General features: G+C 40.2%; 1 protein-coding gene across 3 annotated transcripts in view; it reads left to right on the forward strand.

Annotated features, from left to right (window-relative positions):
* The window catches only part of EDAR (ectodysplasin A receptor), a 124,100-nt gene that overhangs the window by 67,533 nt on the left and 28,947 nt on the right, over positions 1-27,620 (forward strand). For all 3 annotated transcript variants that reach the window (XM_020965224.2, XM_020965222.2, XM_020965223.2), the window contains exons 2-5: positions 7,928-7,996; positions 9,455-9,577; positions 12,217-12,398; positions 20,860-20,945. In XM_020965224.2, coding sequence (XP_020820883.1) covers positions 7,946-7,996; positions 9,455-9,577; positions 12,217-12,398; positions 20,860-20,945 — 442 coding nt within the window. In that variant the 5' untranslated portion in view covers positions 7,928-7,945. The remainder of the gene's footprint in view (positions 1-7,927; positions 7,997-9,454; positions 9,578-12,216; positions 12,399-20,859; positions 20,946-27,620) is intronic.

Below are 27,620 nucleotides of genomic sequence, written 5' to 3' on the forward strand. Positions count from 1 at the left end.
GGAACTTATATTCTAATGGGGGAGAACAAATACATATAATTACACATATACATACACACACATATCTACAGCATAAATAAAAAGTTAAATACATATAGGAGTTTGGGAGACAGGGCTTAAGGAAAATTACTTGGGCAACAATGTGTAGAATGGGGGCAGCTAAGTGGCGCAATGGATAGAGCACCAGCCCTGAGGTCAGGAGGACCTGAGTTCAAATCCAGCCTCAGACCGAACACTTGACACTTATTAGCTGTGTGACCCTGGGCAAGTCATTTAACCCCAATTGCCTTAAAAAAGAAAAAAAAACAATGTGTAGAATGGAAGGGAGTATTGAGAGCCTTGAGATAAGGAGACAAATTAGAAGTTTATTGTAATAATTTAGGTGAGAGATGATGAGGGCCTGCACCAAGGTACAAAGGAAGAGCTTATCCCAGTCCACTCAGTATCTGTTAGCTTCTGATTTCAGTGCATTATTCTTAATAATCAGGTGCAAATCTCCACTGTTTTTGACGAGCTGAGAGAATCCTCTGAATTCGGCATCCTAGGACAAAGTCCTGCTCACCTTATCCTAGTTCTGGTTCTGGCAAAGATCAAAGTCTAAGGAAATATCTATTTAAAAAACACCTTTCTCTTAGGCTTTAGGGCAAGAACTAAGTTTTACAGCATTCCCAAGTACTTACAGAATAGAAATCATCAAGGGGATTTTTATGTTGCTGTTTCATTTTATTTCATCCCAAATTATGGCAGATAAGATAGTTTTCCTTATGGGAAGGCTGACAGCTAAGGGAATGGTTCAGAAGCCATTTCAGTTTTTTGATCCCTGATTCTAATTTTGCCATTGATAAGCACAGCCCCATCACCTCCTCTTCGTAGCCATTGTTACTGACAAAGAACTCTGAGTAAGAAAGAGTCCTCAGCACTTATCACTCAGAGCCTTTAGCTGGCCCTCCCTGCTGTTGCAGTAACATGTTGGGTTCTGCCTGTGGGTTGGAGTAATTTGGGGGGATTATAGGATCATAGATTTAGAACCAGAATAGTTCTTAGAAGTTATCAAGCCCAACCCTCCCCTTAACTTACAAATGAGGAAACTGAGCCCATGGAAGTCAAGTGGCTTACCCAGAATCACACAGCTGGTAAGTGTCTGAGGTGGGATTTCAATCCAGATGTTCCTGATTCGAGGTCCAGGTTTCTATCCACTGACTATGCCAATTTTGTTTGTTTTTGTTTTATTTTATTTTGTCATGGACCTCTTTGGCAGTCTGATGAAGTCTATGGACTCCTTCTTAGAATATTTTAAAAGCATAAAATTATATATATATATATTTATATATAATTATAAAGAAAACATTATGTTGAAATTGTTATCAAAATATTTTAAATATTAAGTTCATAAGCTCCAGAGTAAGAACCTTTTCTATATACCATGCTGCCTCTCTCTGCCCACGGTATAGTGACTGAGACATTGACTTTTCTCTGGTCTCCCATCAGTGTTTCTCCCATATCCTCAGTAAAAATAAACCTGCCTTTTAATAATGTTGAATAGAGAATGAATTAATCTCTTCACAATCTAGCATTAATTAGCATTCTCCAGCAGAGACTATGGAAGCTGCACAGACATAAATCATGTCAAATAAAATTATTTTCCGTTGTTCTGATAATGAGATCCACAGCATCCTAGAGGGTGAATTAAAGCTCTGTTCCTGAGAATGGGAAGTCAGAGAAAGCCTCCTGGGAAGTCTGGGGAGTGGAGAATCTTACTGACAATATGGGAAGGCCACCAACAGGCTTCTTTTCCTTCACCCCAGCCCCTGAGGGTTCTTATTGCTTGAAGATAGATGGGATAGAGTTAGGAATTAGGGGAGGGGCACAGGAAATGGGGAAACAAGCAATACAACTGCATTTACCTACAACATGAGCAGCTGCGGGTCTGAGGATTGAGTTGCCAACTGCCTCACTTCTTTCTCCAAGGCGGGGAGGGAAAGGGAAGAGGGCTTGAGATGCACAAAGTGGAGTTGCCAGCCAACAGATTTTTTTGCCCCAAAGATCTTAGGGCCGAGGAACCAGCTGTATTCCTTTTCTCACTTCCTTGTGATCCCAGTGCAGTAGATGCTACTGATACAGGTCAGACTGTAGAGCAAAAGTTCTTCACTGGGGGTCCATGGATAGACTTCAGGGCATCCATGAACTTGGATGAGGAAAAAAACCCAACTCTATCCTTATTTCAGTGTAATAGGTTTTCTTTGTAATCCTATGTATTTTATTTTATACATTAAGAATCATGATTCTTAGAAGGAAGGGGTCCATTGGCCTCCCCAGCCTGCCAAATGGGTCCATTACACACCAAAAAAAGATTTGAAATACCTGCTATGGAACTAATTTGGTGTATAGATGGTGCTAGCATCAGTCTTCTGCCCAATCACTGTGAAGGACCAGTTCAGTGGGGTTTCTGGTTCATGTTTAATCTCTAGGAGAATTCTGTCCTCAGGTTGCTCTTTTTCCTTTGCCTTCAATCTACTTCTCCTGTAGTTCACAGCTTTTTGATGTTAGTTACAACTTGCTAAGAAAGAATGATAATTACCAGGGAAATCTGATATCTGAAAAAACAGCCTGATGGACAAGAATGATATTAGCATTTCAGGTGTTGGGGTAGGGAAGGGAAAACTAGATTTTGGGAATTTTAGAACCTCCCTTCCTTTTCTTCCCTTCTGTGCTGAATCTTCTAGTCTAGAACTAGCCTACCACTGATTTGTTGGATGCCATCTGAGCTGCTTTGTAGGGCTACTTCATATTCTCTGTGGTAATAGAAAATAGGATAGGAAGTACCAGGAAAGTATGAATACATAATGCCTACAAGTAATTAGAGAGGTTGTCAGATAGATTGATAGACGGACAGATGGACAGACATTCGGATGGACAGATGGTTGGATGGACAGATGGATGGATGGATGGATGGATGGATGGTTGGATGGATGGATGGACAGATGGACGGACAGACAGGTAAGTAGATCTAAATCCCCAACCTGGGGATTTAAATTAAATTCCCAAGCACCTGTTAAGGAAGCATCTACATTGGGCCAGGTACTGTACTAAGCATTGAGTTTACAAATACAAAAGAGAGACAGTTACTGATTTGAAGGAGCTTGTCCTCTGTGAGGGAGATATGATATGCTGACAGATAAAACAGTGCAGGATCTGTACCAAAATGGATAAGAGGGTAGTGATATGCTGGTAAACATTCAAAAATGGGCTCTCCCAAGATACACTTTTAACTGTTAACATTTTCTCCACTGCTTTCTTAAATCTGGACAATCAACAAAATAATAAATCAAGCCCTGATTTTCAGTGTAGATTTCTGAGGTGCAAATGCTCATAATGAAAATTTAACAGTGGGCTCTTGAGAACACTTAGGAACTGGTTCCAGCATACAACTGGGGAGAGTATCACTAAGAACTAGGGGACTTAGAAAAGGTCTTTTGAAGGAAGTGGCCCTTGAGTGGAATCTTGAAGGGAACAAGAAACCCCAAGAGGCAACGGGAAGGAGAGAGAGCATCTCAGGCAAGAGGGACAGAGGCAGGGAATGGGACATATGGGAGACAAAAGGAAGGGCAGTTTGGCAGTGTACATGGTGGTGGGGGGGGGGAATATGTATAATTGACCTAATAGTGAAGAAAACTCCAGAGCTTGTATTTTGTGAAGATTCTGTTAATTGTGAAGAAAACTCTAGAGCCTAAAGTTGATGGGGAGCCACTGGAGTTTCTTGATCACCAAAGAGATAGGGTCAGACCTGTGTTTTAGGATTATCATTGTAGATGCTACATGGAGGATGAAGGACGCTATGCTGAGGAAAGATACTGGAGTCGGGGAGATCATTTAGGAGGCTATTGCAATAGTCCAAGAAAGAGGTGATGAGGGACCAGACTAGGATTGGGTACAGTATAAATAGAGAGAAAGGGATGAATGTGAGAGATGTTGAGGAGGTAGAATGTACAAGACTTGGATGTAGGATGGGAGGGGTGAGTGAGAGGGAAGAGTTAAAGATCACTCCTAGGTTATAAACTCAGGTGACTGGAAGAATGAGATTCCCTTGATAATTATAGGGAAGTTAAAGAGGAGGGGTGGGTTTAATAGAAAGATGATGAGTTTTATGTCAGATATGTTGGGTCTAAGGCTTTTGTGGAGATGTCCAGGAGATGGTAGTTAAATCCATTGGAGCTCATGAAAGAGGATAAACAGAAAAAGAAGAAACAGAGAGAGAAGGGAAGCCAAGGCAAACATTTAAAGAGCAAGAGTCAGCATAGCGTAAAAGATTGGCCTTGGAGTCCCAAATACCTGAGTTCAAGTCTTGATTCTGATGCTACTAGCTCATTCTTTCTGGGCAAGTCACTTATCCAAGAAAATTCACTAAAACAACATTTTAGCCAACTCTCACAATATATTGCCTCCCACTTTCACAGTCCTTTTATCAAAATTGTTAATAAAGTTTTAAAAAATGGAAAAAGCTGAGCTAAGTGCTTTTTTGGGTGGCTAAGTGATGCAGTGGATAGAGTGCCAGGCTGGGGTTAGGAAGACTCATCTCCTACAGTTCAAATCTGGCCTCAGACACTTACTATCTGTGTGACCCTGGGCAAGTCATTTAACCCTGTTTGTCTCAGTTTCTTCATCTATAAAATGAGCTGGAGAAGGAAATGGCAAACCACTCTAGTACCTTTGTCAAAGAAAACCCCCAAAGGAGTCATGAAGATTCACACAAGACTGAAAGTGACTAAACAACAAAAAGTGCTTTTCACATCATTGCTTAATCTATCATGGTTGAGTAAATGGATGAGTGAATAAATGAATTGATGAATGAATGAATTGTAGCTGGATAATGCCACAAATTGAGTAAACAAGATTAGAGTGAGGTGAGAAAATCCAGTACCACCCACTGGACCTCTGGAACTATTTGCAGAATTACCTTGTAAACTGGAAAGCAAAAAGTTCCTTCTCTATGGCAAAAGATAGGGGAGGATTTTAATGTCTGAGCCCATTATATTGGAAAAGTGATCTGTGACCATTTCATATCAAATTCTCATAATCAAAACAGACAGGATGCCAAAGCAGAAGGCAACTCTTAGGACTGGTTCCTGACCGGCTTGAGCTCCTCTAAGTGGAAAGCCAAAAGATTTTCCCATTCCACCTTCTCCACTGAAGTTCTCAAGGCAACATTTCCTTTTGCTAAGGCAAGTCTGGTTTCAGAAATGGAATCCAAACTAGAGAAATATGCTATATCCCCTTCATCCTCTCCCTTTCATAGGAATGACATCAAAGCGACTACTCTCTTTTTCTCCTTCTGTCTCTGTCTGTTTCTGTCTCTCTGTCTCTCTCTCCCTCTCTTTTTCTCCTTCCCTCTCTCTATCTCTCTGTCTGTCTCTGTTTCTATGTCTCTGTCTCTGTCTGTCTGTCTGTCTGTCTCTCTCTCTCTCTCTCTCTTTCTCTCTCTCTCTCTCTCTCTCTCTCTCTCTCTCACTCTTTCTGTCATAGTGAATAAAGCAATGCACTCAGCAAGTAAAACCTGGGTTTGCATCCTCCCTCCTGACGTTTGCGAGGTGAGTGTACACAGATAAGTCAGTTAACCACTTTTTCAACCTCTACTTCTTCATCTAGGGATACTTCGGGAGGGGAAACAGTGCCTACCCCTACTTCTTGTGAGAATCAAATGACATCACATTTAGAGCATTTTGCAAACTTTAAAGTGACATATACATTTTACCTATCATTATTATTATTATTTAAAAGTAGCAAGGTGGACAGTGGCCTCAAGCCTACCTCAAGTAGCCTCAGAGCCTGTTTCTCAAGCCTCTGGAGAAATGTTTCTGGCTTATACCAAATTGAGGCAGGCACAGCCCTCAACAGTATTTATAGGGAGCCTCTCCAAGGCCCTGCTATAATTAGAAGTCAATTAAATTAGAAGCCATTCATATTATGTTTGGAAGGCCTCCAGCACACTTGGGCTCTCTGAGGGGGAGCCTCTCCACCTCTTGTACCAGCTCAATAGAAACTCAAATGAGCTATCTACTAGGTCATTGAGGGAAAGGAACATTTAGGGAGTGCCTATTCTGAGAGAGGAGGGATTCTGCCCCTTTCCACTGGGTTCTCTTTTTGCTATTGCTCCTGCTTTCCTCTCTCCCACTCTCCCCTTCCCCACCCCTTCACTGCCTTCACCCCACCCCTAACTGTTCCACTCCCCTCCACCTCCAGGAGTCATTTCCTAAAGAACTGAAGGTACTACACCACTCTAGCCTTTCCCCTGAGCTTCCTGCCCTGACCTGCTCCATTGCTGGAAGGCAAACATACAGTGAGTTCACTGCTGGGGTGGCAGGGTGCTTTAATCTTGTCTCAATCTATTTAGTGTTTAGAAATGTAAACTTTGGGGCTCTCTAAGTTAATTTAATAGCGTTCAGACTGTGCTCTAGAAAGGAACAGCAACCAATAATTAGAATCTTTCTGGGAGGTTTTAAGATAAGGACTTTTAACCTGGGGTTCATGGACCACCCTTCCAAGAGGTCTATAGACAGATTTCTGTGAGGAGGTCTGTGAGCTTGGATGGGAAAAAAAAAGAAATACATCTTTAATTTTTACTGATCTTTTTATGTATTTTATTTTATGCATTTAAAAACATTACTGCAAGAAGGGTTTCATGGCATAATAAGGCTAAAAACTCCTGCTCTAGAAGAATCTGGAACTCTTTACAAGATATATCATAGAACCATCATTGTGATTGCTAGGATCAAATGTCACAGCCACATATCACAGCCAGGATGTTTAATTTGTGAAACCCCTGGAGCAATGCCTCAACTGCCCATCTATACTTGTAAATGTGATCTCCTTTATCCCAGGAGCTATTGAGGGGAGGGCAGGGAGGGTGACCTTCCTTAGCAGCTGTAATCTCTGCCTACTCAATCATCATCAGTTCTTATTCCAAGCTAAAGGAAAAATGTCCTTTTAAAGTTCTGCTTATGTTTTAGTGGTGATTGACTTGTGAAAACCAAGAATTGAGAGCCTTGTGTTTCGGATGCTTTATTGAACCATGAGTGACAATGGGCAGCCTCTTTTAGAGAAAAGGATCACAGACATGACACATAGAAGTTTAGAGAGGGAATCCAAGGGGTTAGACTAGGTGAACTCCAAAGTCTCTTCCAAATCTTTAACATTTTATGAAACATAGACGTTAGGCCAGATCTCTTCTGTTGCTGTAACCATAATGGAGGTGAGCAGTGGTAGTGGGTGAAGTTCTCATCCTGGGTATTGTGTCAGAGCCTCACCTTGCTGAGGGGCCCAGAGGCCAGGATGGGGCCTAATGGAGCAGCAAATGTTTAGTGCTTATGAAAAGACCTGAAGTTTTCAAAGCCCATTCCACATATTAAACAATTAGTCACTAACCATAAGTTTTTATAATAGATTCTTCAGTGTTCTCCAAGGTTCTTTTTTTTTTTCCTCTGGGATTTACTGCCATGAGTGGGTGCACTGCTGGGTTAGGGCCACAGAATCAGCCCCAAGGTAGGAGGGAACAGGATTTAGTTTGAATACAGCTTTTCTTTTTTGATGTGCATTGTTTATCCTTCTGTTTAGTTAAGGCGACATAATAGCTTCATGGGCCATACATTATAGTAACCTACATTTTTCTTAAAGGCAGTCTTGTTCACCAGGTTGGCAGGAGGAGAGAGCATTCATTTATTCATTCATTCATTCAACAAATATTTATCAAGACTCTACTCTGTCCAAAGGTACTGTGCTAGGCATATCTCCAGGCGGAACAAAGTTAGTTCCTGAAGAAAAACATTGAGCTTTGTATTTAAAACAGGGGCAAAGTGTCCTGGCAAAGGGGGGCTTCTAACAATTTTGTGTTTGTGCCTCCACTACATTGTGTTAATGAATCATGTCTTTTCAGGTGAATATCTCAGAAAATATGGCCCATGTGAGGGACTATAAATGGACCCATTTCCTTCCCTTTCTGGTGGTAAGTATGTCTCATCTCTAAGATTAGATTTCTTCTTGACTATTTCAATTCACTCCTTCCTCTGCTCACTTTAAATAACTTCATATTTGGTGCAGAGAAGACTGATTGTAAATAAGTCTTATGAGTCTTTAGATTTTAGCCTTTTTCTCCACCCATCCCAAACTACCAAATGTGCAAGAATCAGTTGGTATGAGAGGTGGGTAAATCATCCTTTCACATGTGTATGCATACATAGGGTGTATGGCTACCTAGACGTGGCCTGTTTTGCTGTGAGTGCCTAGGCTACAGGCTAGCATTCACATAAATAGGCCATGTTGGGGTGGAGGCTAGGGCACAGGAAGAAGCCAAGGTGGGAATTTCCCATCAAATAGCTGTATATCAAAGTAACTCACAGGATGGGTAAGGCTAGAGCTGGTCATTGGGCTCCACCATTTATACATACAAAGGGAAGAAGCACCCTTATAACTACAAAGTTAATAAATGTTAGTCTAGCTAATATGCAGGCATGTGCCTAAAACTGTGTGTTTATACCTTGTGTGTATATGTGCATTTGTCCTAACATATTATCTAAGCTTACCAAAAAGGACCAACCAGAAAAAAAAATTCTGCAAGGGAGAGAGTAAGGGAAAAATAAAAAAGTAGTAGGGAAAAATGTTCTTAATTTCACAGAAAGAAAAAAAATCACAATCAAGTTATTACTGAGAATTCCCTTTGTTAAAAGCACTGTTATTTCATCTAATCATGACTTTGGAGCTGGAAGGGACCTTAGTTTCCCCTCCCCCAATCTAGTTTCATCTTCTAAGTTTACAGATGAGGAAACTGAGACCCCAAAAACGTAAGTGATTTGCCCAAAAGTCATACAGGTAATATATAGCCAAGCTAGAACTTGAATCCAGGTCCTTAGACTAAAATCCAGATTTCTTTCCATTGAGTGGATAGCCACCTTTTGTAGATAATTCAATTCAATAAATATTTATTGGATCAAATGATATAATGATCAATCATATATAATGATCAAGTGATATAATATACATGAATGGTTTTGTAAACCTTAATGCCCATCCTCATCATCATTACTATTATTATCGTTATTGTTGCCGTTGTTATTATGTACCTATATGAACTGGTCCAAAGTCATTAGGAAACAAACTGTTCCACAACAAAAAGTGACTAAGACCCCTTAGTGATAACCATGTCAGAAGAAAAATTATGAAAGTGAGCTCATAAACTGAATAAATACTCCACTGAATGGGTCCCTTACAAATACAAAAATACTTATACATTCCACCCCACCCCCTCCTCCCTCCCCTACCATCACAATAGAAGCTATGAAATACTTAAAGACTGCTCCCCTTCTAAAAGGAAATCTTAGCTCTCTAAGCACTTATCATTGGGCAAACATCCAGTGTTTAAAATGAGTCAAGGGAGGCCAATGTGGATTCCTATTCTTGGTGACAGGTGTCTCTGATGTACCCAGCCAGAGCTGAGTATTCAAACTGTGGAGAGAATGAGTATTACAACCAGACCACAGGGCTGTGCCATGACTGCCCCCAGTGTGAGCCTGGAGAAGAACCATATATGGTAAGTCCTAAATTCATCACTTTAACCAGGTTGTTTCCCAAAGCAGACTAGCAGACTAGATCACTTCTGGGTGAACACGAAATACCACGTCCAAGGGTGATGGGAGGAACAATGTGTTAACTTGATGTAAAGATTCCAAAACATGGCTGGATCTCTGCTTCATATTCACATGGCTTGGATATAGTTGACCTTCCTCAATGACTAAACATTGAGATTGGATAGCATAATCTCCTGTGATACACCCTACACTTAGTAGGATGAGGACCATTGACATCTTCTTCCAGCTTGATTAAACATATTTCAAGTAATCTTCACCAAGTATAACAGGAATTCATTAAAAAAGGATATCTAATTGTAGGTTCTACATCTGTTTTCTTTGGGTGGAAAGTCTACAACATGTAACCCTGTTAGAAACTTTAAATTCCTAGAAAACCAAAAGAAACAAAGAAAACCTTTCAAAGGTCCGTGTCATAGAATGATAGATTAAGAGCTAAAGGGACCTCCAAGGTCATCCAATATCATTAAGTCAATCAATGACCTCCAAGGTCATTAAGTCAATAAACATTTATTAAGCACCTACTATGTGCCAGGCACTATATTTTTTGTGTATACACTGTGCATTCTTTTTTTTTTTTGTAAGAAAAAGCAAAAGAAAGTCCCAGACCTCACAATCTAATGGGGAAAATGATAAGCAAACAAATATTTACAAACAAGCTATATAAAGAATAAATGGGAAATAGCTAACAGAAAGAAGGTGCTAGATTTAAGAGAGCAAGATTTCCTATAAAAGATGGGATTTTAGTCAGTATTTTAAAAAGCCACTGAGCAGAGAGGAAGAGGGAGAATGTTCCAGGCATGGGGACAGCCAGAGAAATTAGTCCAAGCCTCCCTCTCATTTTACAGCTGAGGAAACTGATGCCCAGAGAGGTTTAGGTGACTTACCCTTGTTCACACAAGTTGTAAATGACAAGACTTAGAGCAGCATAAGATTTAGGGCAGAGATAGGATTTGAACCCTAGTCCTCTGACTCTACGGCTAGTCCTCTTTCCATCGTACCAGCTTACTTTCCTTCATAGGCAAATGCCAAAAGTCAGGTGCCAGTACCCAACTTTACTAATAATCATTACTTTTTTCCCCTTCCAGTTTCCCTCCCTCTCTCCCCATATATACAACTATCCGTATCAGTGTTTGGTACTTACAGTAGAGCTCAGATTTGCTCCTTGACCATACTTGGGTGGATGCAGGCTGGCTGAGCCAAAAGACTAATTATTTGGCTCTTGAGAAGTCACATTATCTGGCATTATGAGGAATAGAGTGCCAAGCAGTGATGAAGAGAGAGCGCAACTAACAACCCACATCAGTGTCCCATAGCCAAGCCAAATATGGCAGCTGCCAATGGTGAACTTAGAGAAACAACCTGTTAACCCTATTCATAGGGACAAGCCAGGGCCCAGCATACCTCAGGGGCTAAAGTGGGCCTCACTTGTATTGTGGACTGAAAATAGTAAAATTTTGTAAGACATAGATGATGATATTAGCACCACATGGTTCTTGCACTCACAGGGTTGTTGTAAGGATTAAATGGGATGACATTTGAAAACCTTAGAGCTCTATTTAAATGCTAGTTATTGTTATTGTTAATGCTATTCATAATAAATAAATAAATGGAACAACTATAAGCAAAAGCATGGGAATCCCAGAGATTCAGTGATAAAGTTAACCAGATTATGCAGGTTTAATTCAGCTTTTTCTCCCATTGCTCCCCTCCTTCACTTTGCCAAAAACAAACAAACAAATAAACAAACAAAAAAGCTTAGAGAAAGGCTTCAAACTTACTAATGTTTATGGGAAAAGGGATTTAAATTTTAAAATACAACCTGATATTTCCTATACAAAAAAAATTATAAATGGGCTTATATTCATGTCTAAATTTTTTATAGAAATAAACAAGAAAACACCAATTTATTTAGCTAAAAATTATATAGCAGTGACAGGTATTATGACATAGTGGAAAGAGAGTCAGCCTTGAGGTCAGGAAGATGTGGGTTCTAGTCCTGTCTCTAGCACATATTGTCTGTGGAACCACCAAGGGCACATCCCTCTCAGTGCCACAAATAGCTCTCCAAGTGTATAAGGTATGAGGCAATTGCCCACCTTCATTGGTAGAGGGAGTTTACACCTTAGAAGTGCCCTATACTAATGAAATCACAGGTACAAACAAAAAACCCACACCTGTGAAAGACATTTTCCTACGTGTATGTAAATCTCTTAAGTAGAGCAATAAACTAACAAATCACATATATTTTATTTAACTTTTTATTTGAGACTCAAGCAAAAGAACTTGCCCCAGAAATTGGGAGCCAGAGGGACCTCTGGGACTCTTTAGGGGGACTGTGGCTAAGGCCAGAAGCTGGAGAGATTCATGAACTACTAGCTAGGCCAAAGGAAGGAAGGTTGCATGAGATGCAGAACCCGAGGGTTCATGCCCCAGAGCATGGCAGCAAGCAGACTAACGGATAGGGTGTATGCAGCCTGCTGTTGATGCCAGAAGGAGGGGGCAAGCAGTAGGGCCTTCTTGGTGCTATTGTAAGTAGAAGCACTGTACTTTGAGGACTTCCTGGATTTTCTTTTTGTTACAGACCTGCGGCTATGGCACCAAAGATGATGACTATGGCTGTGTCCCCTGCCCCTCGGAGAAGTTCTCCAAAGGAGGCTACCAGATATGCAGGCGTCACAGGGACTGTGAAGGCTTCTTTCGAGCCACTGTCTTGACTCCGGGTGACATGGAGAATGATGCAGAATGTGGGCCGTGTCTCCCTGGGTAAGGACTAAATGTTATTGTCTCTCCTTTCCTTTTCTAGAGAAAAGCTAGAATTCTGTATAAGAGAAACACTCCAAAATGAGATGAGGCACCTGTAGACTTTCCTTGACGAAAATGCAATTTTAAATGTTTTATAATGGGTAATTCAGTCATTTAGAGTATTATATGAGAGGTAGTTCTACTCTTAACAGCCCAATCCTGGATTCAGGAAATATGAATTCTAGTAGGGATGACTGCTACAATCTAGCTATGTAACAGTAGGCAAGTAACAACCATTCTGTGTCTGTGTTTCCTCATCTGTAAAACTCACCTAATGCTACCTGCCCTGAACCCTTCAGAGAAATGTCATGAGAACTAAATGGGGGAGGGGGAGGGAGAGGAAATGCTTTGTAAAATTAAAATCATTATATGAATTCAAGGCATTATTATTCATATTTTATAGAAGGCAGTGGTGAAAACTCTGACTCTGGAGTTTAAAGACCTAGCTTCAAGTCCTACTACTTATGCTTATCACTTAACCTCTCCAGGCCTCAATTTCCTCACGTGCAAAAATGAGGAAATTGAACTAAATCACCCCTAAGGTCCCTTAATAGTTCCAGATCATGTATCCTGAAATGTTCAGAGGGCTACTGAAAATAAAGCAAAGGCTTTAACTCCACGATAATTCACTACATCACAAGGCTTTGGAGGGAAAGGTGTTGAAACATGATCTTGAAAAGTCATCTCTTCAAGAAAAAAAAAATGAAGATGTCAAATCCTGACCTTTTATAGCAGCAGCCTGAAAAGATTGTTTCTACTATGGATGTTGTTGCTAGCACCCTCTAGTGGCCTGATATATAATAATCCTGCTATGTATGTGGTGCTTACACTTAGAAATGAGGAGCACAGTTTGGTACTTCAGTGGTGGCAGAGGAGAGGAAGATTGGAATAGAGAAGAGGGAATGAGTGGAATAAAATTGTACCATAACTTTGGACTATAACCTTTCGCAAGTGACAAGTTCTATAAGAAAAAGAACATAGGACCCCAATTGCCTAAAAAATAAAAATTTAAAAAAAAAGGAAAATAACATAGGCCCTCTCATTAATTCAATTCAGTTCCATTCTATTCAACTCACAAACATTTATGGAGTGCCTACTGCATGTTAAAACATAGAAAATAGCCCTAGTCTGGCTTTGTTTCCGAGATGCAGAAGGTCTCTACTCCATCCGGTTTTTAAAAACTGGAAAAAGCCAGGCATGGTGGCACACACCTGTAATTAAAACTACCAGGCAAGCCAAGGTTGGCAAATCTCTTCAGCTTGGAAGTTCTGAGCTGCAGTAGGCTATGCCAGTAGGGTGTCTGCAGCAAATTTGACATTGATATGGTGAGCCCGTGGGAGCAGGGAACCACCAATTTGACTAAGGAAGAGCCAAACAGCCCAGGTCAGAAACAGAGCAGGCCAAAGTTCTGTACTAATCAATAAAGGGGTCTGGCCCATGAGTAGGCCCTACATTTCCAGCCTGGTCAAGATAAGGGAGAACCAATCTTTAAAAAAATCTATTTAGGAGCGGAGGTGTCTGGAAAAATTAAAACAAGCGTGTAGCATGTGTGATAACAACAAAAGCCACGTTGATATAATAATGTCCTCATAAGAATATGGGAAGAAATTGAAGGAGAGCAGTAGAATGGAATCCTCAGAGCAGATGATTAAACTTTATTCTAATTCGTAAAAAATGTGTGTATATTTTCTCCCAAGATGTTTCTTTGAATATTGTTTCCATTGCCTTTACTGGCATGAGTTAATTACATCTATGCCAACAGAAAAAGGAAGAGGCCCATTACTAAAAATAAAAGCCAGAAATGCAGTGTGGAGCAGTGGATAGAACACTGGACTTGGAGTCAGGGAATGCTTGGGTTCAAATCCTGCCTCAGACACTGGCTAGCTATATAACCCCAGACAAATCCCTTAACCTTTCTGTGCCAGTTTCTTCATCTGTGAAATGAAGGGAAGGGGGGGCAGGTAGGTGGCGCAGTGGATAGAGCACCAGCCCTAAAGTCAGGAGGACCTGAGTTCAAATCCGGCCTCAGACCAAACACTTGACATATACTAGCTGTGTGATCCTGGGCAAGTCATTTAACCCTAATTGCCCAAAAAGAAAAAAGAATAAAATGAAGGGAAGGGGGTAGAACTTGCTGGCCTCTAAGGTCTAAAACTATGATCCTATGAGATCTACAAAGACCAGAGTTGTTAACAAAGAGGTGAAAAGCAAATCAATAATCATGAAGTTGAGAGACAGAAATTAAGTCTTAGTAAGATTACAAATCCAGGTCTGGCATTATCAATGTTGGGACAGATGAAACTATGCAAGAATCAATCCTGTGGTGTTAGGAGCTATTTGCTTAGGGCTCTAAGCCCCACATCTACTTCTATACACACTGTAGTAAGAGCCTGTATGCCACAACTGGGCACATGAAAGAAAATAATAACCTGTGTGGGTTATTATTAACCTATTATTAATCTATTATTAACCATAACCTATATATGTAGAAGACTTCCCTTTATGAGTTTGACAGCCCTCTTCCCCCTCTCCAAGGCTGAAAATTAGAAAGAATAAGAACTAGACAGAGGCACTGTTCCGGTAGTTTTCCCTATAAACCAGGTGTGCACAGCACCCAACAAACACATTTTCGCTCAGACATTATTTATCCAGATGCTGACCATCGTATCAATCCGTTTATCTGGTTGTTTTACCAGCATGAAATTCTGCTCTCCGGAGCAGCCAGACAATGACGATGGTACAATGAGGATATAAGGAGAGCTGTAAACTTCATACTGACATAGGTTAATCTAGCGGTTTCTAGACAAGTTTTATGTGGCTGAAATCATGAAGCACCAAGGGCTCAGAAGAATTAACTTTAAAGGGGCAGCTAGGTGGCACAGTGGATAAAGCACCAGTCCTGGAGTCAGAAGGACCTGAGTTTAAATGTGACGTCAGACACATGACACTTACTAGCTGTGTGACCCTGGGCAACTCACTTAACCCCAATTGCCTCACCAAAAAAGACAAAAAAGACAAAAAAAAAAGAACTAAATAATTAAGAGTAATAGAAAGAAACTCCACAGGCAATAGGTATGGGCAGGCTGCTACCCATTTCTAGAAGCAGTTTGCACCTTGGAAGGAGAAAAAATATATTACTTAGGACAAGGAAAAGGAATTATGTCATAGTAAGAGAGAAATTATTTGGACAAACTGAGTCTTATTTTGGAATGCCCCCACTTAAGAAGAGCAAGAGGAAGGCTTTCAGCATATTGAGTAGATTCTTTATGGAGGATTATGGGAAAATATGGCCAAGAATTACAGAGGATGTAAAGACAAAGGGCTGCTATCTATATCAGTGGGAGAAGTGTCCATACCAGCAGAAGTAGACCCAATAAAATAGTGGCCCTTTAATATGAGCTCCCTCTTCTCCCATTCTCTTCATCTCAAAACCCATTGCTATCATCTCACTCTCTCCTCATTTCCCTCAACCTCTGACAAGTCCTTTTCTTCGTCAAGGTCAACCCCTCCCATCCCCTTTCATCTCCTCCAGAAGATTACATCCTTTTCTCTTGCAGGAAATGGGAGTGGGGGGAGGAGAGAAAGCATAGAATCAGTTTCCAGGTTAGCTCTGAGCCAAGATACTGCTATTTAAAATAAACCCAACCAACCCCATGGCTACTCAAACCTAAAACAATGTCCTTGAGTTCCAGCTTCTTCCTCACAACTAAGTTTTATGTCTTATGTCTTTATGTCTTCCAATACATACCCTAAGCTGTTCTTTTAAATGTAAGGTATATTATAAATAACTACCTCCCTTCCCTTCCTTTCCCTTCTGAAATTAAATCTTTGGTCAATGTCTGATCCAAGAAAGCTCCCTGAGGTGAAGGACCATTTCTCATTTTTATCAGTATTCCTAGTGCCTAGCATGGTGCCTTCCTCATTGTAGGCTCTTAATCAGTGCTGGTTAAACTGAATGCTGATGGGCCGTCCCACTTCCTTATTTTACACTCTGACTTGGGAGAACAAAACTTAATCTTCCATGGCATTTTACTGGGAAGAATTGAAAAAAAAGAATTGGGCAGATTAGTTTAATTAGATTTATGAAAGGCTGTTTATCTTTCCTCAATCCACTGTGGCCATTAGGCTGTGGATCCATATTACCTTTTATTTATCTTTATAACTCCACAAGTATCTTTGGCCTTCCCTTCTTAATTGTGGTTTGGCAAAAGGCTCTTTCCTCATTCATACATGCTTTGCTGTGCATCAGTATGTGGCAGTGGCACTCTCTTGAACAATAGCCAGTACATGGGGCTTTCCTACTTAGAAGGACTGAGGGAATGGAACAGGGGTTGAAAGTACAAAAAAAAAAAAAGGAAAAGAATTTTAAAAAAAAAGGAGAGGTCATATTTCAAAACTACCTCTCAGGCATCTGCTTATGTACTAAAGATGCTCAGCTTGCTAATTTGACAGGCCTTGACCCTCTGCCCTTGAATGAACCTATAGAGGATGATGCAAAGGATGGAAATGCCCCAAGTGGTCATTTCTATAGTTCAACATTCTTAGAAAGATGTAGCAAGACCCAAGGGGTGCCTATTGTAAGTCATATTTCAACCAAGTGTGTCAAGGGAAAGGAAATCTGTGCCTTTTTGGCATGAGGGAAATTGGTCATGTAAATAAGACAGCCAAGGGGCCATATTTAAACTGCCCGTTTTTGGGTTGTATGTCTTAAGAGAGATTAAGAAACTTAGAAAGGAATTTCACTGCCATGTCACCAGATCCATACACCAAGTCCTGGAAGACTTAACCCTTTCATGCCTGGAATCCTGCTCTGGCTCCCCCACTTATCCCACCTTTGATGGTTGCCTCAGTCACTCATTACATGTAGACCTCAGGTTTAACTTCACTCTCCAGCCATCTCTTCACCAGCCACTATGCTGTATGCAGGTGACCCACGTCCCTTCCCATCCTCCAACACAGTACTTTGTGCATAGTAAAGGCTTAATAAATTTTTTTTAATCCCTCCACCCCCAGAAAAAAAAAAAGAAAACTTAGAGAATGTCTAAGAAGATTCCAAATATGACCAGCAAGTTGGAAGTTAGACTATACAGAGAGGTTCAGAGGATTACAGATTTAAATCTGGAAGGGTCCTGAGAAATCATCTAGTCCAACTGCCTAATTTTACAAAGGAGGACACTAACACTCAAAAAGGGGTAAATGACTTGTCCGTGGTCATATGGTGAGTCAGTAGCAGAGCTGAGATTTGAACCTAGATTCTCTGACCCTAAATCCAGAGCTCTTTCTACTATACAATTGCAGAATCTAAGATTATTTAGCATAAATAAAATATAACTAGGCTCATTAATTAATAACTGTCAAACTCTTTGGTGGATTACTATGTAGAACGTCATTTCAAACTGTTTTCCATTTCCATCAAAAACAGGTCAAGAAGAATAGAGGAAATGCTAGTCATGTTAAATATAAATAGTAGAGAATTCTCAACAATAAATACTTAAACACTGACATATGTAAGCAAAAGAAATATAGACTATCCTTCCTGGGAGTTATTTTTAAATAGCATGGATTCTCATAGGCCCAGGATGCTTTTAGGTGTGGCATTTGAGGTCCTTCTTCAGCCCAATGATTCAGTAGTTGATTAATACAGACATATACCCTTCTTAAGAAGTTTAAAATTTAGCTAGTATGGCCATTCTCATACAGAGTAAGACTTATTGCTCCCAGCAGGGAGACCTATTCCAAATACAAAGAGTAAACAATTCACCAAGGTAATTAAGGGCCTTGAATATGTTTTTATATATGGATTGGTTGGAGGAACTGGGTATGGTTGACCTGACAAAGAGATAAGCTGAAGGACCTGGTAGCTGTCTTCATGTATTTGAAGGGCTGACACGAGCAATGGAAATTTAACTTTTTCTTTTGGGCCTCAGAGGGCAGAAGTTGCAAAAAGGCAAAATTAGGCTTGATATCCGGGAAAAACTTCCTAACAGAACTATCCCAAAGTGGAACGAGCCGTTTCTGGAGATAGTGTGTTTCCCCTCAATCTAGTCTTCAAGCAGAATCTGCATAGACCTTTGTTATTGTGAGGCTTCATTTCAGGTATGGGTTGGGCTGGGTAGCCACTGAAGTGCCTTTCAATTCTAAATTCTGTGATTCTGTGTGAAAATCATCATTTTGCCTGTCCTTCTTCCTGCCTCACAGAAAAACAGATGGACACTTTTCCTTTGGGAAGGAGTATTTGAAAAGGGAGAATGGCTCCTAGCCTGTCTCTTTCCAGAAAGGGTTAAATGTAGATACCAAGACTGGTAGCTGTGTGTCATCAGAGAAATGTTTTGCATACTGATTAATTAATGTTTATGAGAAACAAAGGGATCCTAAGATTAAAAAAACCATTGGAGAAAGGCAAAACAATTATTATAATAATGTTATTGGTAATGTTCCAAATGTATTAAGGTCTGGAGTTTAAATTCCTATACAACCACCACTGTGGAGACCAAGTTGTCAGTAATCACTGCTGTCAGCTGGATATCTGTCTCTTTATAAAGCCAATAGGGAAAAGGGGGGAATAAAAGAAAGTGTTCAACAACAACAATGGAAAAATCCAATACCAGGGAAAGATTTTTCATCTCTTGAATTGTAATAAAGGAAAATGCTGGCATTCACTCTCTTTATTTAATATACTTTTCAGATTGTGATAAATAACATTCATGATCTTCTGCTAAATGTTTATGTTTCTGGAAAACTTGTGCACACTGAGACAGGAGCCAAAGCCAGTGGTTAGAGAAGCTCTGTTGTAACAAATTCAGGCTCTAAAAGATGAGAACTGCCTGCTCTGGCACAAGGAAGGAAGGAAGGAAGGAAGGAAGGAAGGAAGGAAGGAAGGAAGGAAGGAAGGAAGGAAGGAATGAAGGAAAGAAGGAAAGAATGAATGAATGAATGAATGAAAAAGCATTTATTAAACATTTATTGTGTACTAAACACCACAGAGGAAACAGGAATAACAGGGGCAGAGATCTCTATTACTTGTACTAGATGAAATGATCCATTAGCCATTTACTCTGATTCTTGGGTCTGTCTTCTAAAGTTGGTGAGTCACAGAGATAGAGCAGAGCAAATGCCACTCTGGGATAAAGAATGCAAGAAATTTCAGCCTCACACTGTGATAAATCATTGAGTTCTATGTCATCTCCTTTCCACATTCCAGTCAAAGTTTTGTAGTTATATAGGTGTTTAAGACTAGAAACTGCCCTCTGAGGAGGAAAAGGCTGAATTTAGATTACAGCTGGGTTGGATTTCATGCTACCTTAAAAAATGGACCTCCAAAGACCTACATGAAGCAATTGAGCAGCTGCCTTTCTAACTCCTGCCACCATTATTGGCAGCCCAGATAAACTGGATTATCTTTCTTCCAAAGGGCTGTTCTTCACAGGTTGGAGCTGAAGCAACACTCAGTCCAAGGGCCCTGAACATAGTAGCCACTTAATAAATGTTTATTATTGATGGTGATAATCAGAGCTGCATTGTTGTTAAATCGTTTCAGTCATGCATGAGTCTTCATGACCCCATTTGGGATTTTCTTGGCAAAGACACTGGAGTGGTTTGCCAAATCCTTCTCCAGCTCATTTGACAGATGAGGAAACTGAGGTAAACAGGGTTAGCCCATCAGATCTACATACACAATGCCAAACAAATCAAACAGCAAAAAGAATTCAAAAAGAGGATATTCATTCATAGGTGGAGGAAGTTCAGTTCAAAGAATATTTATTAAGCACTTACTATGTGCACTGCGGCTTTATGTAGAGGGTAGAGAGCCAGCCTTGGAATCAGGAAGACATATTGTTGGTCCAATTCTGCCACATACTGGCTACATAAACCTGGGCATGTCACAACCTCCCAGAGCCCTGAGGCTACTCTCAAAGACTACTGCATTAAGCCAGAAAGTAGGTGCCACTCTGTTTTGGAGAAAGTAAAAAGAATTCTTATACCAGTGAAACCACATATCTAGTTCCCCCCCCAAAAAAATGGGCAAGTACTGTGCTAGGGGGCTGGGGATTCAAAGACAAATCTGAAAAAGCCAGTCCCTTCGAGGAGATTGCATATGTCCTGATCATAAGGAAAAATTCTGTTTCAGGGAAAGCGAAAAAGCCCCAGTTGAAACTCCTTAGGCAGAAGGTGGTTAGTTCAGCAACATTCCTGATTCACAGTGTGTATGTGTGATTAACTGCTTTTGTCATGGGACTGCTGGGGGAGATGAAAGCTGGAAATAATCAGTCAAAACTGATAGGGTCATCAAATTGGCAATAAGGAGCCTGCTAAATCACAGTGATTTTATCTCTTACCATAATTGGTCACTGCTTAGCTACTCGTGACTCTATGCTCGCTCACCTACGTTATTTGTTTTGTCTTGTCTTGTCCTTTGGTGCAGTTATTACATGCTGGAAAACAGACCAAGGAATATCTATGGAATGGTTTGCTACTCCTGCTTACTGGCACCTCCAAACACCAAAGAATGTAAGTTGTTCTTTCGGTCTCATTTTGCATCTTTAAATAAATAATGATAATAATATTAATTAATGATGGTGATGATAATCATAAGCAAGAATCATTTGCATTCTTTCCAAGAGAGATGACCCTGCTGCATACTCAAGAAACAGCCTTAATTAATAAGTCCTCTTTCTGAAGTTTCGGGAATTGGAGTGTTTGGGTACCTGAAATAAATCAGTCCACCTAGCCATTAATTACTAGGTCAGAATCTTAGAATATTGGAACACACAGAAAATAAAAGATCATATCACCCAATCCCCACATTTTTCAAATGAAGAAATGCGATAGCAGTTTTTGGTTTTGTTTTGTTTTTTACCCACAAAGCTTGAGAAGTCACTTTAGGGAAAAAAACTTCCTAGGAAACAAACCCAGGTACATTAGGACAACAGATTTGTAGCTAAAAGGGATTTTTAGAGGATATCTTTTCAGAGATGAGGAAACTGAAGCCCAGAAATATGATTTACTTAGGCAAGTCACTTAACTTCTGTGTTCTAAGCCACTGGTATCAAATTCAAATAGAAATGGGGCCACTAAACCACACATAAGGATTTCTTCAGGCCATATGTTGACTTAGAAAACTACCATTGAGCAGTAAAGTACTAAATGGTGCAGTAGATAGAGCACCAGCCCTGGTCAAGAGGACCTGAGCTCAAATCCAGCCTCAGACACTTACTAGCTGGGCAAGTCACTTAACTCTGATTGCCTTGAAAAAAAGAAAACTATATGTATTTTATTATATTTTTATTGTCATAAATATTTCTCAATTATATTTTAATCTGAATCCACACTCAGGAGTGTAATGGGCCATGTGCAGCCCACATGCTCTAAAGCATGTACTTTTTAATTGCATTCTATAACTGTAAGTTGCAGAGAAGGTGCCTGGGAGTGCCCTCTAAAATTAAATCTCATGTCCAGTCCGTATCTCAATCCCTATGGAGCTGGCAACAAACTAAATATCTGGGCACCAGGAGACAAGCCAGCTTGGTGCAAAAATGGTTGAACACTTGGGTGATGAATTTTGGCAAGGCAACAGTAATTCACAAAAGCTTCCTAAATTAATTAACAATTTAGTTTCATTTCCTCTTGGGGGAGAAAAGTGAAAGGAACACGGTGTGTTTTTCCTGCAAGATTGCTAGTGCATGAGAAGATAAGACCACTTTTTACCATTCCTTTTCTCACCAGATGCTGTCTTATGATGGGAAGAGAATAGGATAAGGAACAGCTTTAGTAATTAGTAGTTTATTTATTTAGTAATTTAGTTAGTAGTTTATTATTTTGGGTTTTCAAGTAACAAATATTGTTAGTCTGTTCCTCCCACAACCCTCCCAATCGAGTAAATGCAAAAAAAAAAAACAAAACCCCAAAGCCTTCAATACATAGCTGCATTGTCCAGCAAAACAAATTCCTACATTGGCCATGTCTTCAAATGCATGTCTCTTTCTGCATTTTAAGTTAATCACTTCTCTGTGACAAGGTGAGTGGCATATTTTGTCTTCCTTCATTTGGATTCATGGTTTAACATTGCATTGATCAGAATTCTAAAGTCTTGCAAAGTTATTTTTCTGCATAATACTGATGTCATTGTAGAGACTGTTCTAATTCTGCTCACCTTGCTCTGCATGCATTTGCCAAGACCTTCCAATTTTCCTCTAAAATTCTCCTTTTCATAATTTCTTATGGCCCAATGATATACCATTATATTCATATAACAATTTATTTATCAGTTTCCCAGGAGGAGGACACCTTGTAGTTTCTGATCTTTGGGTATCAAGAAAAGAGCAGTTATAAATATATGTGTACATATAAATCCTTTCCCTCTTTCTTTTATTTCTTTGTGACTTTGGCTCAGAAAAGAAAGAAGAAGAGAAAAAAGGGGAATATAGAAAAAATATCTCCTCCTTCCCTCTGCCTTCAATATTGTGAAGCTCTATCCACAGCATTCTTCAGCAGCTCAAAATAACTGTACTCTGAATTTGGGCAGGGAGTGTGTGAAGAGTGGGCTACATCAACCTCTCTCTCCCCCTTGGCAGGTCTTCAAAAGCACTAAAGTAGACAAACATGGTGATGATGGATATGCTTGCTTTTTAAATCTGAGATTGTCTACACCTCAATATGTAAATGACTACACAAATTAGGGGAAACTTTTGGGCTTCCCAGCAGGTTATCATAATGACCCACGATGAAACTGGCTACCACCACCAACCGTGCCTCAAATGGGAAAAGTCAATAGAATTCAGCCCCAAATGACTTAGCAATAAATTTCTAATTTGACACAGTTGTAAAACACTCCCTATTTAAAAACATCTCTTCTTATCTAGAAAGCAAGAAAAATATTTTGGTTTCTTCCTGGGGGGTTCACTGAATTCTTTTCAAGTTTTCCCAAGATCTCCATTTGTGTATCTTCAATGCAGGTCATAAGTATTTGATGTTAGCCCTGAAAAGAACAAGGCTTAGTTTCAGTAAGAAGGTCATGGTGGAAAAGAGGGCTGAATTCACTGATTCCAGGGAATTTAGACTTGTTCATTTGAATGCACATAGATTGTGCCATGGAGTGCCTGTAATTTTGATAGGCATGTCCTCAGTAGAGCAATGAAGCCAGACCTAATATTTGAAGCTTTTAAAACATGTGTAAGTTGAATGTGCAATAACATATTGTCATTAAGGTTACAGTCCTGGAAGAAGGTAGAGCAGCACGATTAATAGAAATCAATCAGTGAGCATTTGTTAAGGACCTACTATGTGCTAGAAATTATGCTAGAAAGAGCTTCATACTGACATGCATACAGAGACCCAGAACTCAGTCCCAGTCCTGCTGCCCACTAATTATGTGATCCTTGAGGAAGTTATTTTACCTCTCTAGTCACCCCTAAAATGATGGGGTTTGGAGTAGATGGAGTTTCAGAGTATAGCATACAGAATGGAACACTAAACTAAATCAGAAAACCTGAGTCCTGTCCCCTCCCCTCCTCCAAAGACATATGAAAACATATTATATGCAACTTACAGATGAAGCTGAAGTTACTGTTCTCTGCCTATCAGTCAGGTCATGAGCTTTCTTGTCTATGTTAGGTCTAAATCTATAGGTTCTTTCTTTCCTAGGACTTTTTCTGAAGGATCAAGGACTTTCATAAGCACAACCATATGAAAATCCTTAAAATATTTTGCTTTAGCCATCTTCACTGAGATTTCAACTCTTTTTTGTAGTTGAGTCCATTCAGGTAAGGCTTAAATGACATGAACAGGACCAAAAGTCTTTGTAATACATTCAAACCCATCAAAGCTACCAAAAGGGCCCTAAGAGTGCCAGGAAATTTGAGGAAAATAACAAAGGGGATAGCTTATGGCTACCAATCTTGGAACACTACAGTCTCCAAAGAATTATAATTGGGCATCCCTCATTGGTGTAGGTGGTAAGTGTGGGGAAGCTGCATAAATCAAATGGAGAAGTCAATTTAGCTTACGTACTTCTTTAAAAATAAGTCCTTTTCACGAGGCTTGAAGCAAAACAGCATAGATTCCAGTCTCTCTCTCTCTCTCTCCCTCCTTCTGATTACCTCAACAATACCTTTCTGTGTCCAGGAAGATGTTATCCAGCTGCCAAAGCCAACCTGATCTAAGCAGCCTTTAGGTAACCCTTAGGTTCATGCCCTTTCCTCAGTAACTGTCTCTGTTTCACAATAAGATGTACATTGTGGAAGAATCAGTATATAGTAATTATCTGGTCCCCTCCCACTCATGATGTATTTTCCTGTTTGCTAATACATGTATACATACACACATATAAAGTCTTAATGCAATGGTAAGCTATTAAAGCTGAATACATATTAAAGGATACATTATATATAGTAGGCCCAACCCCACCACTGTCATCATAGAAACTTTGACCCACTCTATTTCCAACATGACCAGTTCCCTTCTCCCTTAGGCAGCCTGGTGCCCCTAGCACCTGCTCCTGGGGGCTTACCATATTGCTTCTAGATTTAATGGGGACACCTGATTGGCTTTAGCCCAACTGCAGCTCAGAACTCTTGAGTTTGGCCGAGGGGTGGGGAACCTGTGGCCTTGAGGCCACATGTGGCCCTCTAGGTCCTCAAGTGCAGCCCTTTGACTGAATCCAAACTTCACAGAACAAATCCCCTTGATGAAAGGATTTGTTCTATAAAACTTGGACTCAGTCAAAGGGCTGCACCCAAAGACCTATAAGGTCACATGTGGCCTCAAGGCCACAGGTTCTCCACCCCTGGAACTTTAAGCAATCCACTAGCCTTAGCCTCCCCCAGTGACAGCTATTACATGTGTCTGCCACTATGCTTGGCACCGGTTGTGTTTTTTAACTAAAACTTTGAGCAGTCTTAACTACTAAGATAAGAGAAGCACTTTTTAATTCCATGCCACAAGTAAGGAATTCCAAAGAAGAACCAGAGCAAAGGATGTTATCAAAGAAATTTAAGTACAAAGCCTGGTCATATGTGCTAAAAGATGGACATCCTTGTTCTCTATTGAGCATCCTTGTGAGGTCAAGAAAAATCCACATTGGGTGGATTCCCATTGTCAAATTTACAGGGTACATGGACAAGGGTGAGACTATGGGCAGCCACGGATGGGCTTAGATCTGCATCACTGGAAGAAACATCCATGTCTATGAGAACCCAGATCCATCTGAGGATATCTTAGGTGGACATCAGTCCCTTTTCAACATTTAAATGAGATAGAGTCTAACACAGGCTCAGAATCAAATTCTCCTTTAGGTCCTACGTACAAGTTTAAAAAGGGAGGGTAGGACAGAGTATAGCCTAAAGTTATTATTCTGTAAAGCCAAGGTTTCTAAAGGATCTATTTTCTAGCAGGGGTGGGGAACCTGCGGCCTTGAGGCCACATGTGGCCTTCAGGTCCTTGGGTGCAGTCTTTTGCCTGAATCCAACTTTTACAGAACAAATCCTTTTATCAAAGGGATTTGTTCTGTGAAGTTTGGATTCAGTCAAAGAGCTGCACTTGAGGACCTAGAGGGCCACATGTGGCCTCGAGGCTGCAGGTTCCTCACCCCATCTAGCCCATTGTCCCCTAAACACCCTTGCCATGCTTCCCAAGGGCCACCACATTTCATGGGCTCCAGTTAATCAGCGAATGTTCATTGAACACTTGCAGTGTACCAGCTCTGGGTCAGCGTAATGGTATTTTAGGCAGTAGTTTCACCAATGCCTGTAGGTTTTAGAAACTCACACGGGATATTTGAACCCCTTGGGTACCTTATTGTCCTATTGCTTGTGAATATCAATGCTTTAGTACTTGCCTCAGGGACGTTTTAGCCTCTTGTGAGTAAACGAGGTATGACAATGGAAGGTAGACCATTTGGAATAAAGGATCTGAGTTCAAATTTGGGTTTTACCACTTACTACTTATGTGACCTTAGGCAAGTTACTCATTTCCTCTGGACCTCCCTTTCTTTATCTGTCAAATGAGAGGGTTAAAACTAAATGACACTTTAAGATCCTTCTAGAGTTATTTAATCCTGAAATCTAATCAGTTTTCATCCACTCAGCTCCATATACATCTTTTAGGTGCATGCTGGCATATTTATGTGATTAACTAAAGTCTCAAAAATATCATTACAAACTATGATTACATAATGTAGAGGTATCTCTGTCTGAGCACACACCCTTGAGGGTGGATTAGATAGCTCCATTGCAGGAGGACACAATCAGTACTGTGCATAGCTTTCTACCTTCCTCTTTAGCCCGACTGCTATGGAATCAACACCAAGGAAACCAGAACCAGACTAGTCTTTGGATCTGGAAATCACATCATGTCACACCAGCTCTAGCTACCGAAATAACCACTTTGTTTTCTGATATAAAGTGGTCACAGTCATCCTTATTTAACCTTTCTTAGAAAATGATCCTTTGATAGAGCACCAGCCCTGAAGTCAGGAGGACCTGAGTTCAAATCCGGCCTCAGATCAAACACTTGACACTTACTAGCTGTGTGACCCTGGGCAAGTCACTTAACCCCAATTGCCTAAAAAAAAAAAATGATTCTTTGACTCCAGATTTGTGATCTTTTCTCAGTTTTGTTTCTTTAACAAACTAATGTTGCTGTTGTTATTTAGTCATTTTCAGTCGTGTCCTATTCTTCATGACCTCATTTGGGGTTTTCTTGGCAAAGATACTGGAGTGGTTTGCCATTTCCTTCTCCAGCTCATTTTACAGATGAGGAAACTGAGGCAAACAGGGTTAAGTGACTTGTCCAGGGTCACACAGCTAGTAAGTGGCTGAGGCTAGATTTGAACTGAGGAAGATGAGTCTTCCTGACTCTAGGCCCAACTCTCTATCACTGTGCCACCCATCTTGACCAATTAACTAATGAAACATCCAATTCAAAATGCACTAGAAAGGCAGGAAATGAATGAGTCACAGTATGGAATAGCTATGTGGCCCAATAAAATTTGAAGACCGTGATGTTTAATTTTCTTTTCTATGTTGAAAGGACATTGATACATCATATGAGCAAATAAACTGAAAAATACAGAAGGGAATAAGGCTTTATGCAGTACCTACTACATCCCATGCTGTGTTAAACACTTTACAAATATCTCATTTGGTCCTCACAACATCCCTGTGAGGCACATGTTATTATTATCCTGAT

The sequence above is a fragment of the Phascolarctos cinereus genome, unplaced genomic scaffold (genome assembly GCF_003287225.1).
Source record: "Phascolarctos cinereus isolate Bilbo 61053 unplaced genomic scaffold, phaCin_HiC Scaffold_7;HRSCAF=346, whole genome shotgun sequence".
Classification (NCBI taxonomy): Eukaryota; Metazoa; Chordata; class Mammalia; order Diprotodontia; family Phascolarctidae; genus Phascolarctos; species Phascolarctos cinereus.